General features: G+C 40.6%; 1 protein-coding gene across 1 annotated transcript in view; it reads right to left on the bottom strand.

The window, feature by feature from the left end:
• Window positions 1-5,692: 5,692 nt before the first annotated feature.
• The window catches only part of LOC142677648 (cGMP-dependent 3',5'-cyclic phosphodiesterase-like), a 464,994-nt gene continuing 453,997 nt past the window's right edge, over window positions 5,693-16,689 (bottom strand). Inside the window, exons 12-13 of the mRNA XM_075847266.1 lie at window positions 6,571-6,612; window positions 5,693-5,788 (exon numbers count right to left, since the gene is read on the bottom strand). Of these exons, the coding sequence (XP_075703381.1) occupies window positions 5,693-5,788; window positions 6,571-6,612 (138 nt within the window). The remainder of the gene's footprint in view (window positions 5,789-6,570; window positions 6,613-16,689) is intronic.

Here is a 16,689-nt window from a genome sequence, read left to right as displayed (position 1 = left end):
AGTGGGCAGTATTATAGTAGTTATATACTTGTATATAGGGGGCAGTATTATAGTAGTTATATTCTTGTATATAGGAGCAGTATTATAGTAGTTATATTCTTGTATATGGGGGGTAGTATTATAGTAGTTATATTCTTGTATATAGGGAGCAGTATTATAGTAGTTATATTCTTGTATATAGGAGGCAGTATTATAGTAGTTATATTCTTGTATATAGGAGCAGTATTATAGTAGTTATATTCTTGTATATAGGAGGCAGTATTATAGTAGTTATATTCTTGTATATAGGAGCAGTATTATTGTAGTTATATTCTTGTATATTGGAGCAGTATTATAGTAGTTATATTCTTGTATATAGGAGCAGTATTATAGTAGATATATTCTTGTATATAGGGGCAGTATTATAGTAGTTATATTCTTGTATATAGGAGCAGTATTATAGTAGTTATATTTTTGTATATAGGAGCAAGATTATAGTAGTTATATTCTTGTATATAGGAGCAGTGTTATAGTAGTTATATTTTTGTATATAGGAGCAGTGTTTTAGTAGTTATATTTTTGTATATAGGAGCAGGATTATAGTAGTTATATTCTTGTATATAGGAGCAGTGTTATAGTAGTTATATTTTTGTATATAGGAGCAGTGTTATAGTAGTTATATTTTTGTATATAGGAGCAGGATTATAGTAGTTATATTCTTGTATATAGGAGCAGTGTTATAGTAGTTATATTTTTGTATATAGGAGCAGTGTTTTAGTAGTTATATTTTTGTATATAGGAGCAGGATTATAGTAGTTATATTCTTGTATATAGGAGCAGTGTTATAGTAGTTATATTTTTGTATATAGGAGCAGTATTATAGTAGTTATATTCTTGTATATAGGGGCAGTATTATAGTAGTTATATTCTTGTATATAGGAGCAGTATTAGGGCATGACCACACGTGGCGGATTTCCTCCGCAACTGTCCGCATCAATGCCGCACAGAATCTGCGTTGCAGATTCTGCTGCGGATCTGCACAAAATGTGCAGAAAATTGATGCGGACTAGCTGCTGCGGACTGCGGGAAAAGTGCTTCCCTTCTCCCTATCAGTGCAGGATAGAGAGAAGGGACAGCACTTTCCCTAGTGAAAGTAAAAGAATTTCATACTTACCGGCCGTTGTCTTGGTGACGCGTCCCTCTTTCGGCATCCAGCCCGACCTCCCTGGATGACGCGCCAGTCCATGTGACCGCTGCAGCCTGTGCTTGGCCTGTGATTGGCTGCAGCCGTCACTTAGACTGAAACGTCATCCTGGGAGGCCGGACTGGAGACAGAAGCAGGGAGTTCTCGGTAAGTATGAACTTATATTTTTTTACAGGTTGCTGTATATTGAGATCGGTAGTCACTGTCCCGGGTGCAGAAACCGTTACTGCCGATCGCTTAACTCTTTCAGCACCCTGGACAGTGACTATTTACTGACGTCTCCTAGCAACGCTCCCGTAATTCCGGGAGCCCCATTGACTTCCTCAGTCTGGCTGTAGACCTAGAAATACATAGGTCCAGCCAGAATGAAGAAATGTCATGGTAGTAAAACCAATACGCTCCGCAGCACACATAAGATCTGCGGACTTCATTGCGGAATTTTGACTCTCCATTGAAGTCAATGGAGAAATTCCGCCATGAGTCCGCCACTGCTCCGCAACAGACAGAGCATGCTGCGGACACCAAATTCCGCTCCGCAGCCTATGCTCCGCAGCGGAATTTTACGCCTCGTCTAAACGAACACTGCTAAATTAAAGTGTAAGTCAATGGACAAACGGCACCGCTGCGGATTAACGCTGCGGAGTGTCCGCAGCGGAATTTAAGTGAAATTCCGCCACGTGTGAACCCAGCCTTATAGTAGTTATATTCCTGTATATAGGAGCAGTATTATAGTAGTTATATTCTTGTATATAGGGGGCAGTATTATAGTAGGTATATTCTTGTATGTAGGGGCATTATTATAGTAGTTATATTCTTGTATATAGGGAGCAGTATTATAGTAGTTATATTCTTGTATATAGGAGCAGTATTATAGTAGTTATATTCTTGTATATAGGGGGCAGTATTATAGTAGTTATATTCTTGTATATAGGGGGCAGTATTATAGTAGTTATATTCTTGTATATTGGAGGCAGTATTATAGTAGTTATATTCTTGTATATAGGAGCAGTATTATATTAGTTATATTCTTGTACATAGGGGGCAGTATTATAGTAGTTATATTCTTGTATATAGGAGCAGTATTATAGTAGTTATATTCTTGTATATAGGGGGCAGTACTATCGTAGTTATATTCTTGTATATAGGGGCAGTATTATAGTAGTTATATTCTTGTATATAGGAGCAGTATTATAGTAGTTATATTCTTGTACATAGGGGGCAGTATTATAGTAGTCATATTCTTGTATATAGGAGCAGTATTATAGTAGTTATATTCTTGTATATAGGAGGCAGAATTATAGTAGTTATATTCTTGTATATAGGAGCAGTATTATAGTAGTTATATTCTTATATATAGGGGGCAGTATTATAGTAGTTATATTCTTGTATATAGGGGCAGTATTATAGTAGTTATAGTCTTGTATATAGGGGCAGTATTATAGTAGTTATATTCTTGTATATAGGGGCAGTATTATAATAGTTATATTCTTGTATATAGGAGGCAGTATTATAGTAGTTATATTCTTGTATATAGAGGGCAGTATTATAGTAGTTATATTCTTGTATATAGGAGCTGTATTATAGTAGTTATATTCATGTATACAGGGAGCATTATTATAGTAGTTATATTCTTGTATATAGGGGGCAGTGTTATAGTAGTTATATTCTTGTATATAGGGGGCAGTATTATAGTAGTTATATTCTTGTATATAGGGGGCAGTATTATAGTAGTTATATTCTTGTATATAGAGGGCAGTATTATAGTAGTTATATTCTTGTATATAGGAGCAGTATTATAGTAGTTATATTCTTGTATATAGGGAGCAGTATTATAGTAGTTATATTCTTGTATATTGGAGGCAGTATTATAGTAGTTATATTCTTGTATATAGGGGGCAGTATTATAGTAGTTATATTCTTGTATATAGGGGGCAGTGTTATAGTAGTTATATTCTTGTATATTGGAGGCAGTATTATAGTAGTTATATTCTTGTATATAGGGGGCAGTATTATAGTAGTTATATTCTTGTATATAGGAGCAGTATTATAGTAGTTATATTCTTGTATATAGGAGCAGTATTATAGTAGTTATATTCTTGTATATAGGAGCAGTATTATAGTAGTTATATTCTTGTATATAGGTGGCAGTATTATAGTAGTCATATTCTTGTATATAGGAGTAGTATTATAGTAGTTATATTCTTCTATATAGGAGCAGTATTATAGTAGTTATATTCTTGTATATAGGGGCAGTATTATAGTAGTTATATTCTTGTATATAGGGGTCAGTATTATAGTAGTTATATTCTTGTTTATAGGAGCAGTATTATAGTAGTTATATTCTTGTATATAGGTGGCAGTATTATAGTAGTCATATTCTTGTATATAGGAGCAGTATTATAGTAGTTATATTCTTGTACATAGGGGGCAGTATTATAGTAGTTATATTCTTGTATATAGGGGGCAGTATTATAGTAGTTATATTCTTGTATATAGGAGCAGTATTATAGTAGTTATATTCTTGTATATAGGAGCAGTATTATAGTAGTTATATATTGTTGTATATAGGGGGCAGTATTATAGTAGTTATATTCTTGTTTATAGGAGCAGTATTATAGTAGTTATATTCTTGTATATAGGTGGCAGTATTATAGTAGTCATATTCTTGTATATAGGAGCAGTATTATAGTAGTTATATTCTTGTATATAGGGGGCAGTATTATAGTAGTTATATTCTTGTATATAGGGAGCAGTATTATAGTAGTTATATTCTTGTATATTGGAGGCAGTATTATAGTAGTTATATTCTTGTATATAGGAGGTAGTGTTATATTATTTATATTTTTGTATACAGGGAATTGCATTCTGGTAGTTGGATCAGATATCATAAATATCTTTAGTTTAGGTTGCAGATGCTCTATCTTGAGCTAAGATGAATTCGCTAGGCAGTAAAACATTTTTCATATAATGTATTTTATATGTCGCTGAGAAAATATTACTATAGCATTGATGTTAATATCAGACATAACTTCTGTTGCTCGTTTAGTTTTTGTTCTAGATGTACAGAAGCTATAGTCTACACAGCGCCACCATTTGGGGAATAAGTGTAATGCAGGTATTACAGACAGAGAGCAGGTGTTTTGATCTTGCCCGGTATAGAACATGTGAGAAGCGGGAGATTATTTTCCGTCTTATTGATATCCTCTCTCTATATAAGAATTCCCTTTAAGTTTCCTTCTGACTGTCGCTTTGAGTAGATGCCCCTCCCCCGCAGCTTCTTATCTCGCAGCTCGCAGCTTTGCCGGGGGTCACATCATTCTTAGTTGGAGCTGTTGATATGAAGCTATTAAACATTCGGTATTTGCTCCTTCTGTAACTTTATTCATTTCAAAGTGTTAAGTTATTAAACTTTTTATCGGAAGTTACTGGATATATAAATATACCGCGCAGTCAGTGGGAGATGCTATAGATGCCAGAGATCAGCGGTGACGCAGCGAATGTGGTGAATTTTATTTGATATAATGGCACTACAAGTCATAAATTTGTTGCAACCTGACTTGAAAGGAAGTGAGAATTTTGGGTATAGATGGCGCTATACTTATACACATTCAAATATGTGAATCCCGATGCGCCATTTTTCTGTATAGACAGACTTATATTTGACGTTTCCAGTATAAAACGGCCATAGGGGTGATGGGCAGCTCAGCGACAACCCACTAGTCAGATAATGACCAGAATAATATATAGAATGGGCGTGGCTATCTTCATATTGTAACATTTGTGTCACCTCTTTGTGTCTACAGGATTAACGGTTTATGAAGTGACATTTTACACATGCGTCAAATAGATCGCCATTTATGGCTGTACCGAAGATGCACCAAATTGATCAAATTGGTGCACGCTGTATGATAAACTTGGTGCATTTTGCTGGACATGTCATACACTTTTCCTTTTCACCTTTTGATTTGGCTTAGTGTACGCCAGTTTTTTTTTCAACTAATTTTTTCCGCAATTTTTAAGCGTGGTTCATTTTAAGACACGCCCCTTTACGCTACACTACACCACCTTCCCGAGAAGCCCCACCCCGCATTGTGCCTAAAACAGTTAATAAATGTGGCGCGCGTCGTGTACGACCGAATTACGCCGCATTTTGATCAGTTAGGGTATGTGCACACACACTAATTACGTCCGTAATTGACGGACGTATTTCGGCCGCAAGTCCCGGACCGAACACAGTGCAGGGAGCCGGGCTCCTAGCATCATACTTATGTACGATGCTAGGAGTCCCTGCCTCTCCGTGGAACTACTGTCCTGTACTGAAAACATGATTACAGCACGGGACAGCTGTCCTGCAGAGAGGCAGGGACTCCTAGCGTCGTACATAAGTATGATGCTAGGAGCCCGGCTCCCTGCAGTGTGTTCGGTCCGGTACTTGCGGCCGAAATACGTCCGTCCATTACGGACGTAATTAGTGTGTGTGCACATACCCTAAATCTGCCCCAATGTCTATTATTCTGCTATAAAGACACAACTCACCGAACTGATGTCCCGGAGGGTGATGGATTTCTTCTTATCTACAACTTGACCCAAATGTCCGAATGTCAACTGTGAAAAATGATAAAGTGATTTATATCCATCATCATCATCATCATCATCATCATCATCATCATCATCATCATCATCATCATTCATGTTTTTTTGTAGATGTTACCTGCAGTCCTACGTAACACCGCACATAACACAGCGATAACTCTCTGAGTACAGATAATGTAGTAGATGTTACCTGCAGTCCTATGTAACACAGCGATAACTCCCTGAGTACAGATAATGTAGTAGATGTTACCTGCAGTCCTATGTAACACCACAGATAACACAGTGATAACATAGTGGGTGTTACCACATGAGCGGTGTCAGATTGATCAGCTCTGCTACATCTGTAATAGTGTTGTGTATTGCAGAGACTTGAGGTGAATCTGACATTTTTCCTGGGAAATATCAACCACCAGATAAATAAAAAAAATCCTCGGTCCTTCCTGTGGTCTTTATGGCACCTATCCTCTATCCTCTATCCTCTATCCTCTATCCTCAGGAAATGGGCTTAGAATATCTGACAACTTGTATCAGCCCAATGTCACTGGTAATATTGGAGCCACCTTCAGAACCGGCCGGGACCCAAATCACTTGACTAGAACAGCAAGAAAGCGCATTGTGTAAGTCGAGTCTTGTGATTGGTCTTGGGGGGTCACTGGTGCTTTAATTAGTTTTCGAGAATTAGACCCTGAAATCTGCTATTTCATCTGTTTCTCCGTAATTTACGGTTGTACACACATAAATATATATATATAGATAATCCAGGCCCCGCCCCCAGCGCACACGACCGTACTTACCGGGAAACTGATCTCCTCTTCTAAAACTTTACCTCCAACAACCTGAAACCATAAAAGAAAAAGAGATCATTAACTTATTACTGGAAGGCGGCAAAAGACAAAGACGCTGCTTCTCTCCATGCAATAATCATTACATTTATGGCAGAAACACTGTAACTTTACACAGCTGGATTTCTGTTCCACTGGTCAAAACTGTTATAGAACAAACTGCCAAAGTATACCTGTACCTGACTGTAAGGAGCATACACCTGTACCTGACTGTAAGGAGCGTACACCTGTACCTGACTGTAAGGAGCATACACCTGTACCTGACTGTAAGGAGCATACACCTGTACCTGACTGTAAGGAGCATACACCTGTACCTGACTGTAAGGAGCATACACCTGTACCTGACTGTAAGGAGAGTACACCTGTCCCTGACTGTAAGGAGCGTACACCTGTACCTGACTGTAAGGAGCGTACACCTGTACCTGACTGTGAGGGGCATAAACCTGTACCTGACTGTAAGGAGCGTACACCTGTACCTGACTGTAAGGAGCGTACACCTGTACCTGACTGTAAGGAGCATACACCTGTACCTGACTGTAAGGAGAGTACACATGTACCTGACTGTAAGGAGCATACACCTGTACCTGACTGTAAGGAGCATACACCTGTACCTGACTGTAAGGAGCATACACCTGTACCTGACTGTAAGGAGCATACACCTGTACCTGACTGTAAGGAGCGTACACCTGTACCTGACTGTAAGGAGCATACACCTGTACCTGACTGTAAGGAGAGTACACATGTACCTGACTGTAAGGAGCATACACCTGTACCTGACTGTAAGGAGCATACACCTGTACCTGACTGTAAGGAGCATACACCTGTACCTGACTGTAAGGAGCATACACCTGTACCTGACTGTAAGGAGCGTACACCTGTACCTGACTGTAAGGAGCATACACCTGTACCTGACTGTAAGGAGCATACACCTGTACCTGACTGTAAGGAGAGTACACCTGTCCCTGACTGTAAGGAGCGTACACCTGTACCTGACTGTAAGGAGCATACACCTGTACCTGACTGTAAGGAGCATACACCTGTACCTGACTGTAAGGAGCATACACCTGTACCTGACTGTAAGGAGAGTACACATGTACCTGACTGTAAGGAGCGTACACCTGTACCTGACTGTAAGGAGCATACACCTGTACCTGACTGTAAGGAGCATACACCTGTACCTGACTGTAAGGAGCATACACCTGTACCTGACTGTAAGGAGAGTACACCTGTCCCTGACTGTAAGGAGCGTACACCTGTACCTGACTGTAAGGAGCGTACACCTGTACCTGACTGTAAGGAGCATACACCTGTACCTGACTGTAAGGAGCATACACCTGTACCTGACTGTAAGGAGCATACACCTGTCCCTGACTGTAAGGAGCATACACCTGTACCTGACTGTAAGGAGCATACACCTGTCCCTGACTGTAAGGAGCGTACACCTGTACCTGACTGTAAGGAGCATACACCTGTACCTGACTGTAAGGAGCATACACCTGTACCTGACTGTAAGGAGCATACACCTGTACCTGACTGTAAGGAGCATACACCTGTCCCTGACTGTAAGGAGCATACACCTGTCCCTGACTGTAAGGAGCATACACCTGTCCCTGACTGTAAGGAGCGTACACCTATACCTGACTGTAAGGAGCATACACCTGTACCTGACTGTAAGGAGAGTACACCTGTCCCTGACTGTAAGGAGCGTACACCTGTATCTGACTGTAAGGAGCGTACACCTGTACCTGACTGTAAGGAGCGTACACCTGTACTTGACTGTAAGGAGCATACACCTGTACCTGACTGTAAGGAGCGTACACCTGTACCTGACTGTAAGGAGCATACACCTGTCCCTGACTGTGAGGGGCATAAACCTGTACATGACTGTAAGGAGCATACACCTGTACCTGACGGTAAGGAGAGTACACCTGTCCCTGACTGTAAGGAGCGTACACCTGTACCTGACTGTAAGGAGCATACACCTGTACCTGACTGTAAGGAGCATACAGCTGTACCTGACTGTAAGGAGCGTACACCTGTACCTGACTGTAAGGAGCGTACACCTGTCTCTGACTATAAGGAGCATACACCTGTACCTGACTGTAAGGAGCATACACCTGTACCTGACTGTAAGGAGAGTACACCTGTCCCTGACTGTAAGGAGCGTACACCTGTACCTGACTGTAAGGAGCGTACACCTGTACCTGACTGTAAGGAGCATACACCTGTACCTGACTGTAAGGAGCATACACCTGTCCCTGACTGTGAGGGGTGTAAACCTGTACCTGACTGTAAGGAGCATACAGCTGTACCTGACTGTAAGGAGCATACACCTGTACCTGACTGTAAGGAGCATACACCTGTACCTGACTGTAAGGAGCATACACCTGTCCCTGACTGTAAGGAGCATACACCTGTCCCTGACTGTAAGGAGCATACACCTGTACCTGACTGTAAGGAGAGTACACCTGTCCCTGACTGTAAGGAGCGTACACCTGTACCTGACTGTAAGGAGCATACACCTGTCCCTGACTGTAAGGAGCATACACCTGTCCCTGACTGTGAGGGGCGTAAACCTGTACCTGACTGTAAGGAGCATACACCTGTACCTGACTGTAAGGAGCATACACCTGTACCTGACTGTAAGGAGCATACACCTGTACCTGACTGTAAGGAGCATACACCTGTCCCTGACTGTAAGGAGCGTACACCTGTACCTGACTGTAAGGAGCATACACCTGTACCTGACTGTAAGGAGCATACACCTGTCCCTGACTGTAAGGAGCATACACCTGTACCTGACTGTAAGGAGCATACACCTGTCCCTGACTGTAAGGAGCATACACCTGTCCCTGACTGTGAGGGGTGTAAACCTGTACCTGACTGTAAGGAGAGTACACCAGTCCCTGACTGTAAGGTGCATACACCTGTCCCTGACTGTAAGGAGCGTACACCTGTCCCTGACTGTAAGGAGCATACACCTGTCCCTGACTATAAGGAGAGTACACCTGTCCCTGAGTGAAATGAGAGTACACCAGTCCCTGACTGTAAGGAGCATACACCAATCCCTGACTGTAAGGAGCATACACCTGTCCCTGACTGTAAAGAGAGTACATCTGTCCCTGACTGTAAGGACAGTACACATATCCCTCACTGTAAGGAACATACACATTTCCCAGACTGTAAGGAGCGTACACCTGTCTCTGACTATAAGGAGCATACACCTGTACCTGACTGTAAGGAGCATACACCTGTACCTGACTGTAAGAAACATACATCTGCCCCTAAATGTAAGGAGAGCACACCTATCCTTGATTATCAGGAGCGTACACCTGTCCCTGTGTGAGTATATAGCTCACTGTACCAGTATTATCTGTATAACATTATAATTTGGGCACATATTTAAATTGTAAAAATTTCTAAGAAAACCTAATATTTCAGAATACATTTTTCCAAGTGAATATCGGGAGCTGAGGTGTTTCTGTGTTCCATCTTAACTTGTATAAGTCATATTTAAAATAGTTATGGGGTGTGGCTAGACCGCTATTAACCACTTCCCTGCAGAGGGCTGGAGTTTGTACACTGCCTGTGACATGCTGCATGCTGCCGCACAGGGCGCAGTCTGCAGCCTCTCATGTGCCTTATACCTGAATATGTGTCTCTCTAGCATCTTACTCACTCTCGATTGATCTGCAGGTGCAAGAACAACTAAGTGACCCCTTTGGAATGACCTGGATTTCTGCATTGATTACTAATATAATGTGGTGTGATTGTTCTCTAAGTCACGATTACAGACAAACACAATGCAACTAATCTTATAACACACAAAGTGCAGGGAGAAAAAGTCAGTGAACCCTTGCATTTAATAACCTGTTGATCCCCCTTGAGCAGCAATCACCTCCACAAACGATCCTGCAGCCGTAAGTAAGATTTACACAACCGTGAGGAGGAATTTTGAAACTTTCCACCTGTAAATTTGTTTGAGTTAATGAATATTTCTGGGGTGTCTTGTGTACGCAGCTCTCCTGCCGCAGCATCTCCATAGGGTTAAGGTCAGGACTCGGCCATTCCAAAACACCAATATTCTTCTTTTTCCACCATTGTTTAGTTGATTTGTTTGGGGGCTTTGGGTCATTGTCTTGTTGCATCTCCCGACGTCTCTTCAGCTTGAGGTCATGGACAGCGGCCCTTACATTCTCCTGGAAAATGTTCTCATACATCTCTGAATTTATAATTACCTTATAATCGCAAGGCGTCCAGTCCATGAGGCAGCAAAGCAGCCCCAAACCATTATGCCCTCTCCACCATAATACCACTTCCACAATGTTCCCTCCACAATTCCCCCTCCACCATGCCCTCTCCACCATGCCCTCCACCATAATGCCCCCTCCACAATGCTCCCTCCACCATGCCCACTCCGTCATGCCCCCTCCATCATGCCCCCTCCACCATGCTCCCTCCACCATGCTCCCTCCACAATGCCCTCTCCACCATGCCCCCTCCACCATGCCCCCTCCACCATGCCCCCTCCACCATGCCACCTCCACCATGCTCCCTCCACCATGCTCCCTCCACAATTCCCCCTCTACTATGCCAACCGCGTCATGCCCTCTCCACCATGCTCCCTCCACCATGCTCTCTCCACCATGCCCCCTCCACCATGCCCCCTCCACAATGCCCTCTCCACCTTGCCCCATCCACAATGCCCTCTCCACCATGCCCTCTCCACCATGCCCCATCCACCATGCCCCATCCACAATGCTCCCTCTACAATTCCACCTCTACTATGCCCCCTGCGTCATGCCCTCTCCACCATGCCCCCTCCACCATGCGCCCACCATCATGCCCCCTCCACCTTGCTCCATTTAAAGACAATTTGTCTAGCTGTGGGTTGATGTACACCAGGTCTTCAGCGATGCTTTTGTAGCTTTTCCAGCTCCCGGCATCTCTATAACACATCTTCTGAGGTCTTCTGAGAGTTGTTTCCCTTGAGGCACAGTTCATACTGAGCACTCTTTATTTTTTATAGAAGAACAGATTAGTCAGTAACCAGGCTTTGCGTGCCTTTATTAAATGGGTGAAGCACCTGTGAAACCCACACTTCTATCATCTCAATTGAAACACCTTTTGCCAATTAGCTCATGGAGAAGTCATTAACACAGGGGTTCACTTACTTTTTCTCCCTGCACTGCGGATGTTTACACAATGTGCTCGATATAAGAAATGATCAGTATAAAGTGGGTGTTAGTTACATTGTGTTTGTCTATAATTGTGACTTAGATACAAATCACACCACATTTTATTAGTAATCAAGGCAGAAATCCGGTTCATTCCAAAGGGGTCACTTACTTGTTCCTGTAACTGTATATAAGCATAGCTTCTGATAAATGTGATGTGACTGTTCGTGCCTCCCTATGTCATAACTGGGACTTGTAGTTACCAGAGCCGCTACTTATCATTACAAATGCAGCAATTATTAATAATTGCGCAAAATGTCAGCGGAAAAATCGGAGCGTCTACAGCCGGTTTGGTAGAAAAAGAGAAATATTTTTTTCTTTCTCAGAACGAAGCTTTTGGTTTATGCCCCGGATCCCGTGGAGTCGCGACTCCTCCATAATAATCCTTATTGCTGCAGGCCTGTAATGTGTAAACACTGCGACGCACGTAGCGAGGAGAGATCACGGTAACTGACCTTCTCTCCTCAGATCCCCGACATCTAACGCTGCTCTGCTCCTGCCGCAACGTATTGTACAAACACTTAATGCAACATCAGAACCATTTCCCTGCAGTGCCCCGAGGGCCAACGTTTCAAGTTGCGGAAATAAATTGAGAAATATATATTTATAAATAGACACTTTATTCGATAGTTTATGGTTCCAAATGTAAAATGTCCAAGACTCACAAAGTGGAAGAAAGACTTGACGATAGATATTATCTATAAACAATGGTGAAATGCTCTGCAGTGAGGATAGATAGATAGATAGATAGATAGATAGATAGATAGATAGATAGATAGATAGATAGATAGATAGATAGATAGATAGATATGAGATAGATAGATAGATAGATAGATAGATAGATAGATAGATAGATAGATAGATAGATAGATAGATAGATAGATAGATAGATATGAGATAGATAGATAGATAGATAGATAGATAGATAGATAGATAGATAGATAGATAGATAGATAGATAGATAGATAGATAGATAGATAGATAGATAGATAGATAGATAGATAGATAGATAGATAGATATGAGATAGATATGAGATAGATAGATAGATAGATAGATAGATAGATAGATAGATAGATAGATAGATAGATATGAGATAGATAGATAGATAGATAGATATGAGATAGATAGATAGATAGATAGATAGATAGATAGATAGATAGATAGATAGATAGATAGATAGATAGATAGATAGAATGTCCACCATCCAGCAGCACCAGTCAGGAATATAGGTGGGTGCACGTCCCAGGAGCCCGATCACTGCTCCCAGATCCTCAATATTCGTCCAATAAGAGACAGCACTCCAATTTGTGATAGAAAAAACGGCTTCTTATTGGCCCCTGTGCGACGTTTCGGCTCTTTACATGGAGCCTTTCTCAAGCATACAAACAGTGTAAAGCATGTGCTATATATGGAGACCACACAACTGCTCTCATTAGGCAAGTGATTTAACATAAAACATAAATAAGTACAAAGATACAGTCATGTTGCATCAGTAAAAGTTATAAAATACAAAGAAGTGCCATTGTGTATATATGATGGTCCTCTATATACAGGGAAGTGCCATTGTGTATATATGATGGTCCTCTATATACAGGGAAGTGCCATTGTGTATATATGATGGTCCTCTATATACAGGGAAGTGCCATTGTGTATATATGATGGTCCTCTATATACAGGGAAGTGCCATTGTGTATATATGATGGTCCTCTATATACAGGGAAGTGCCATTGTGTATATATGATGGTCCTCTATATACAGGGAAGTGCCATTGTGTATATATGATGGTCCTCTATATACAGGGAAGTGCCATTGTGTATATATGATGGTCCTCTATATACAGGGAAGTGCCATTGTGTATATATGATGGTCCTCTATATACAGGGAAGTGCCATTGTGTATATATGATGGTCCTCTATATACAGGGAAGTGCCATTGTGTATATATGATGGTCCTCTATATACAGGGAAGTGCCATTGTGTATATATGATGGTCCTCTATATACAGGGAAGTGCCATTGTGTATATATGATGGTCCTCTATATACAGGGAAGTGCCATTGTGTATATATGATGGTCCTCTATATACAGGGAAGTGCCATTGTGTATATATGATGGTCCTCTATATACAGGGAAGTGCCATTGTGTATATATGATGGTCCTCAGATCAATCCGGGCCATCCAGTTTACAGCAGAAAAATGCTAATTGGTGAACAACTTTAAAAAAAGTGCAGGTGCCATAATATAACAAATTAAAAACATGAGCCTTGTGTTTACCTCGGATCCATGTGTTCGGGTTGTAGTTCCGGCGCCTGAAAAGTGGGGTGGCGACTATCTATGACAGAGTAGTCTCTCGCTACAGCGCACTTTCGTGCATGCGCAGTACCACTATGAGGCAGGCGGCGGCCATCTTAGTACAGCATACAAGGCCAGCAGCGGCCATGGTTGTATAATCTTATTGTCAAAATGAAAACTTTATTCTAGGAACCGTGCACACAGTCGGTTGCGTCCATGTACAGCAAAAAGGGAACTTAGAAGATACCAAAAAAATGCAATTTAGTGGAGATAACAGGGAATCCACCCAGTCACCAATCATAACTGCACTGTGAGGTATAGACTAGTAACTTTAAGAGTCAAAAATATGTTGCGTTGAAGATGCGCATATAAATGAGAGCAGTTGATAGAGACTTAAGGTAGCCATTTATAGATAAAAAATGGCAAAATAAAAGGGAAGACAGTCATCATACATATCCAGAAAGGATTATGATGATTATGGTAATGTTACCCCTGGGAAGATAGCAAAAAAAAAAAAATATTTCGAAAAACGCATGGTGTGCACAATAGCCTTAAAAAAAATAATTTTTCGCAAAAAAAAAAGTTATTTTTATTTTTTTTATTTTTTTTATCTCCCAAAAATTTTTTGGCCAGATATATTCATATATAAAGTATTATTTAATGCAATTGAATAAGGTACCATAAGAAAAACAATGTGATAAAGATGGTCCGATACCCCGAAATTGTGGATCCAAGGTAAGACACAGGTGATACTTGATATTTTCTGTTTATCAGAGATCTGGAAGAAATGAAATAGATAAGGTTACAAATTTGGTAGATTTTACACTGGTTCATATACAGGAAGACCTATGAACAATCCATCCCCACGGAGTGTAAGCAAAAAACGTATGGACCTTCCTGTGTCCAAGCATTATATAGAAGCTGGACACACGGAAAAAGATATACGAGTATATTTGATAGACCATGTACCAATGTTACGTAGAGGTGGAGACCGTATTAAATCTCTCAAATATAGAGAGCTTCAATGGATTGAGAGATTGCAAACATTGAGACCTAGGGGGCTCAGCAATGACTTCATAACGCACGGTGTAGTCTAGGGATCTGCTTACACTCCGTGGGGATGGATTGTTCATAGGTCTTCCTGTATATGAACCAGTGTAAAATCTACCAAATTTGTAACCTTATCTATTTCATTTCTTCCAGATCTCTGATAAACAGAAAATATCAAGTATCACCTGTGTCTTACCTTGGATCCACAATTTCGGGGTATCGGACCATCTTTATCACATTGTTTTTCTTATGGTACCTTATTCAATTGCATTAAATAATACTTTATATATGAATATATCTGGCCAAAAAATTTTTGGGAGATAAAAAAAATAAAAAAAATAAAAATAACTTTTTTTTTTGCGAAAAATTATTTTTTTTAAGGCTATTGTGCACACCATGCGTTTTTCGAAATATTTTTTTTTTTTTGCTATCTTCCCAGGGGTAACATTACCATAATCATCATAATCCTTTCTGGATATGTATGATGACTGTCTTCCCTTTTATTTTGCCATTTTTTATCTATAAATGGCTACCTTAAGTCTCTATCAACTGCTCTCATTTATATGCGCATCTTCAACGCAACATATTTTTGACTCTTAAAGTTACTAGTCTATACCTCACAGTGCAGTTATGATTGGTGACTGGGTGGATTCCCTGTTATCTCCACTAAATTGCATTTTTTTGGTATCTTCTAAGTTCCCTTTTTGCTGTACATGGACGCAACCGACTGTGTGCACGGTTCCTAGAATAAAGTTTTCATTTTGACAATAAGATTATACAACCATGGCCGCTGCTGGCCTTGTATGCTGTACTAAGATGGCCGCCGCCTGCCTCATAGTGGTACTGCGCATGCACGAAAGTGCGCTGTAGCGAGAGACTACTCTGTCATAGATAGTCGCCACCCCACTTTTCAGGCGCCGGAACTACAACCCGAACACATGGATCCGAGGTAAACACAAGGCTCATGTTTTTAATTTGTTATATTATGGCACCTGCACTTTTTTTAAAGTTGTTCACCAATTAGCATTTTTCTGCTGTAAACTGGATGGCCCGGATTGATCTGAGGACCATCATATATACACAATGGCACTTCCCTGTATATAGAGGACCATCATATATACACAATGGCACTTCCCTGTATATAGAGGACCATCATATATACACAATGGCACTTCCCTGTATATAGAGGACCATCATATATACACAATGGCACTTCCCTGTATATAGAGGACCATCATATATACACAATGGCACTTCCCTGTATATAGAGGACCATCATATATACACAATGGCACTTCCCTGTATATAGAGGACCATCATATATACACAATGGCACTTCTTTGTATTTTATAACTTTTACTGATGCAACATGACTGTATCTTTGTACTTATTTATGTTTTATGTTAAATCACTTGCCTAATGAGAGCAGTTGTGTGGTCTCCATATATAGCACATGCTTTACACTGTTTGTATGCTTGAGAAAGGCTCCATGT

The sequence above is a fragment of the Rhinoderma darwinii genome (assembly GCF_050947455.1).
Source record: "Rhinoderma darwinii isolate aRhiDar2 chromosome 2 unlocalized genomic scaffold, aRhiDar2.hap1 SUPER_2_unloc_4, whole genome shotgun sequence".
NCBI classification, from domain to species: domain Eukaryota; kingdom Metazoa; phylum Chordata; class Amphibia; order Anura; family Rhinodermatidae; genus Rhinoderma; species Rhinoderma darwinii.
This window is presented reverse-complemented; position numbering and strand designations above follow the sequence as displayed.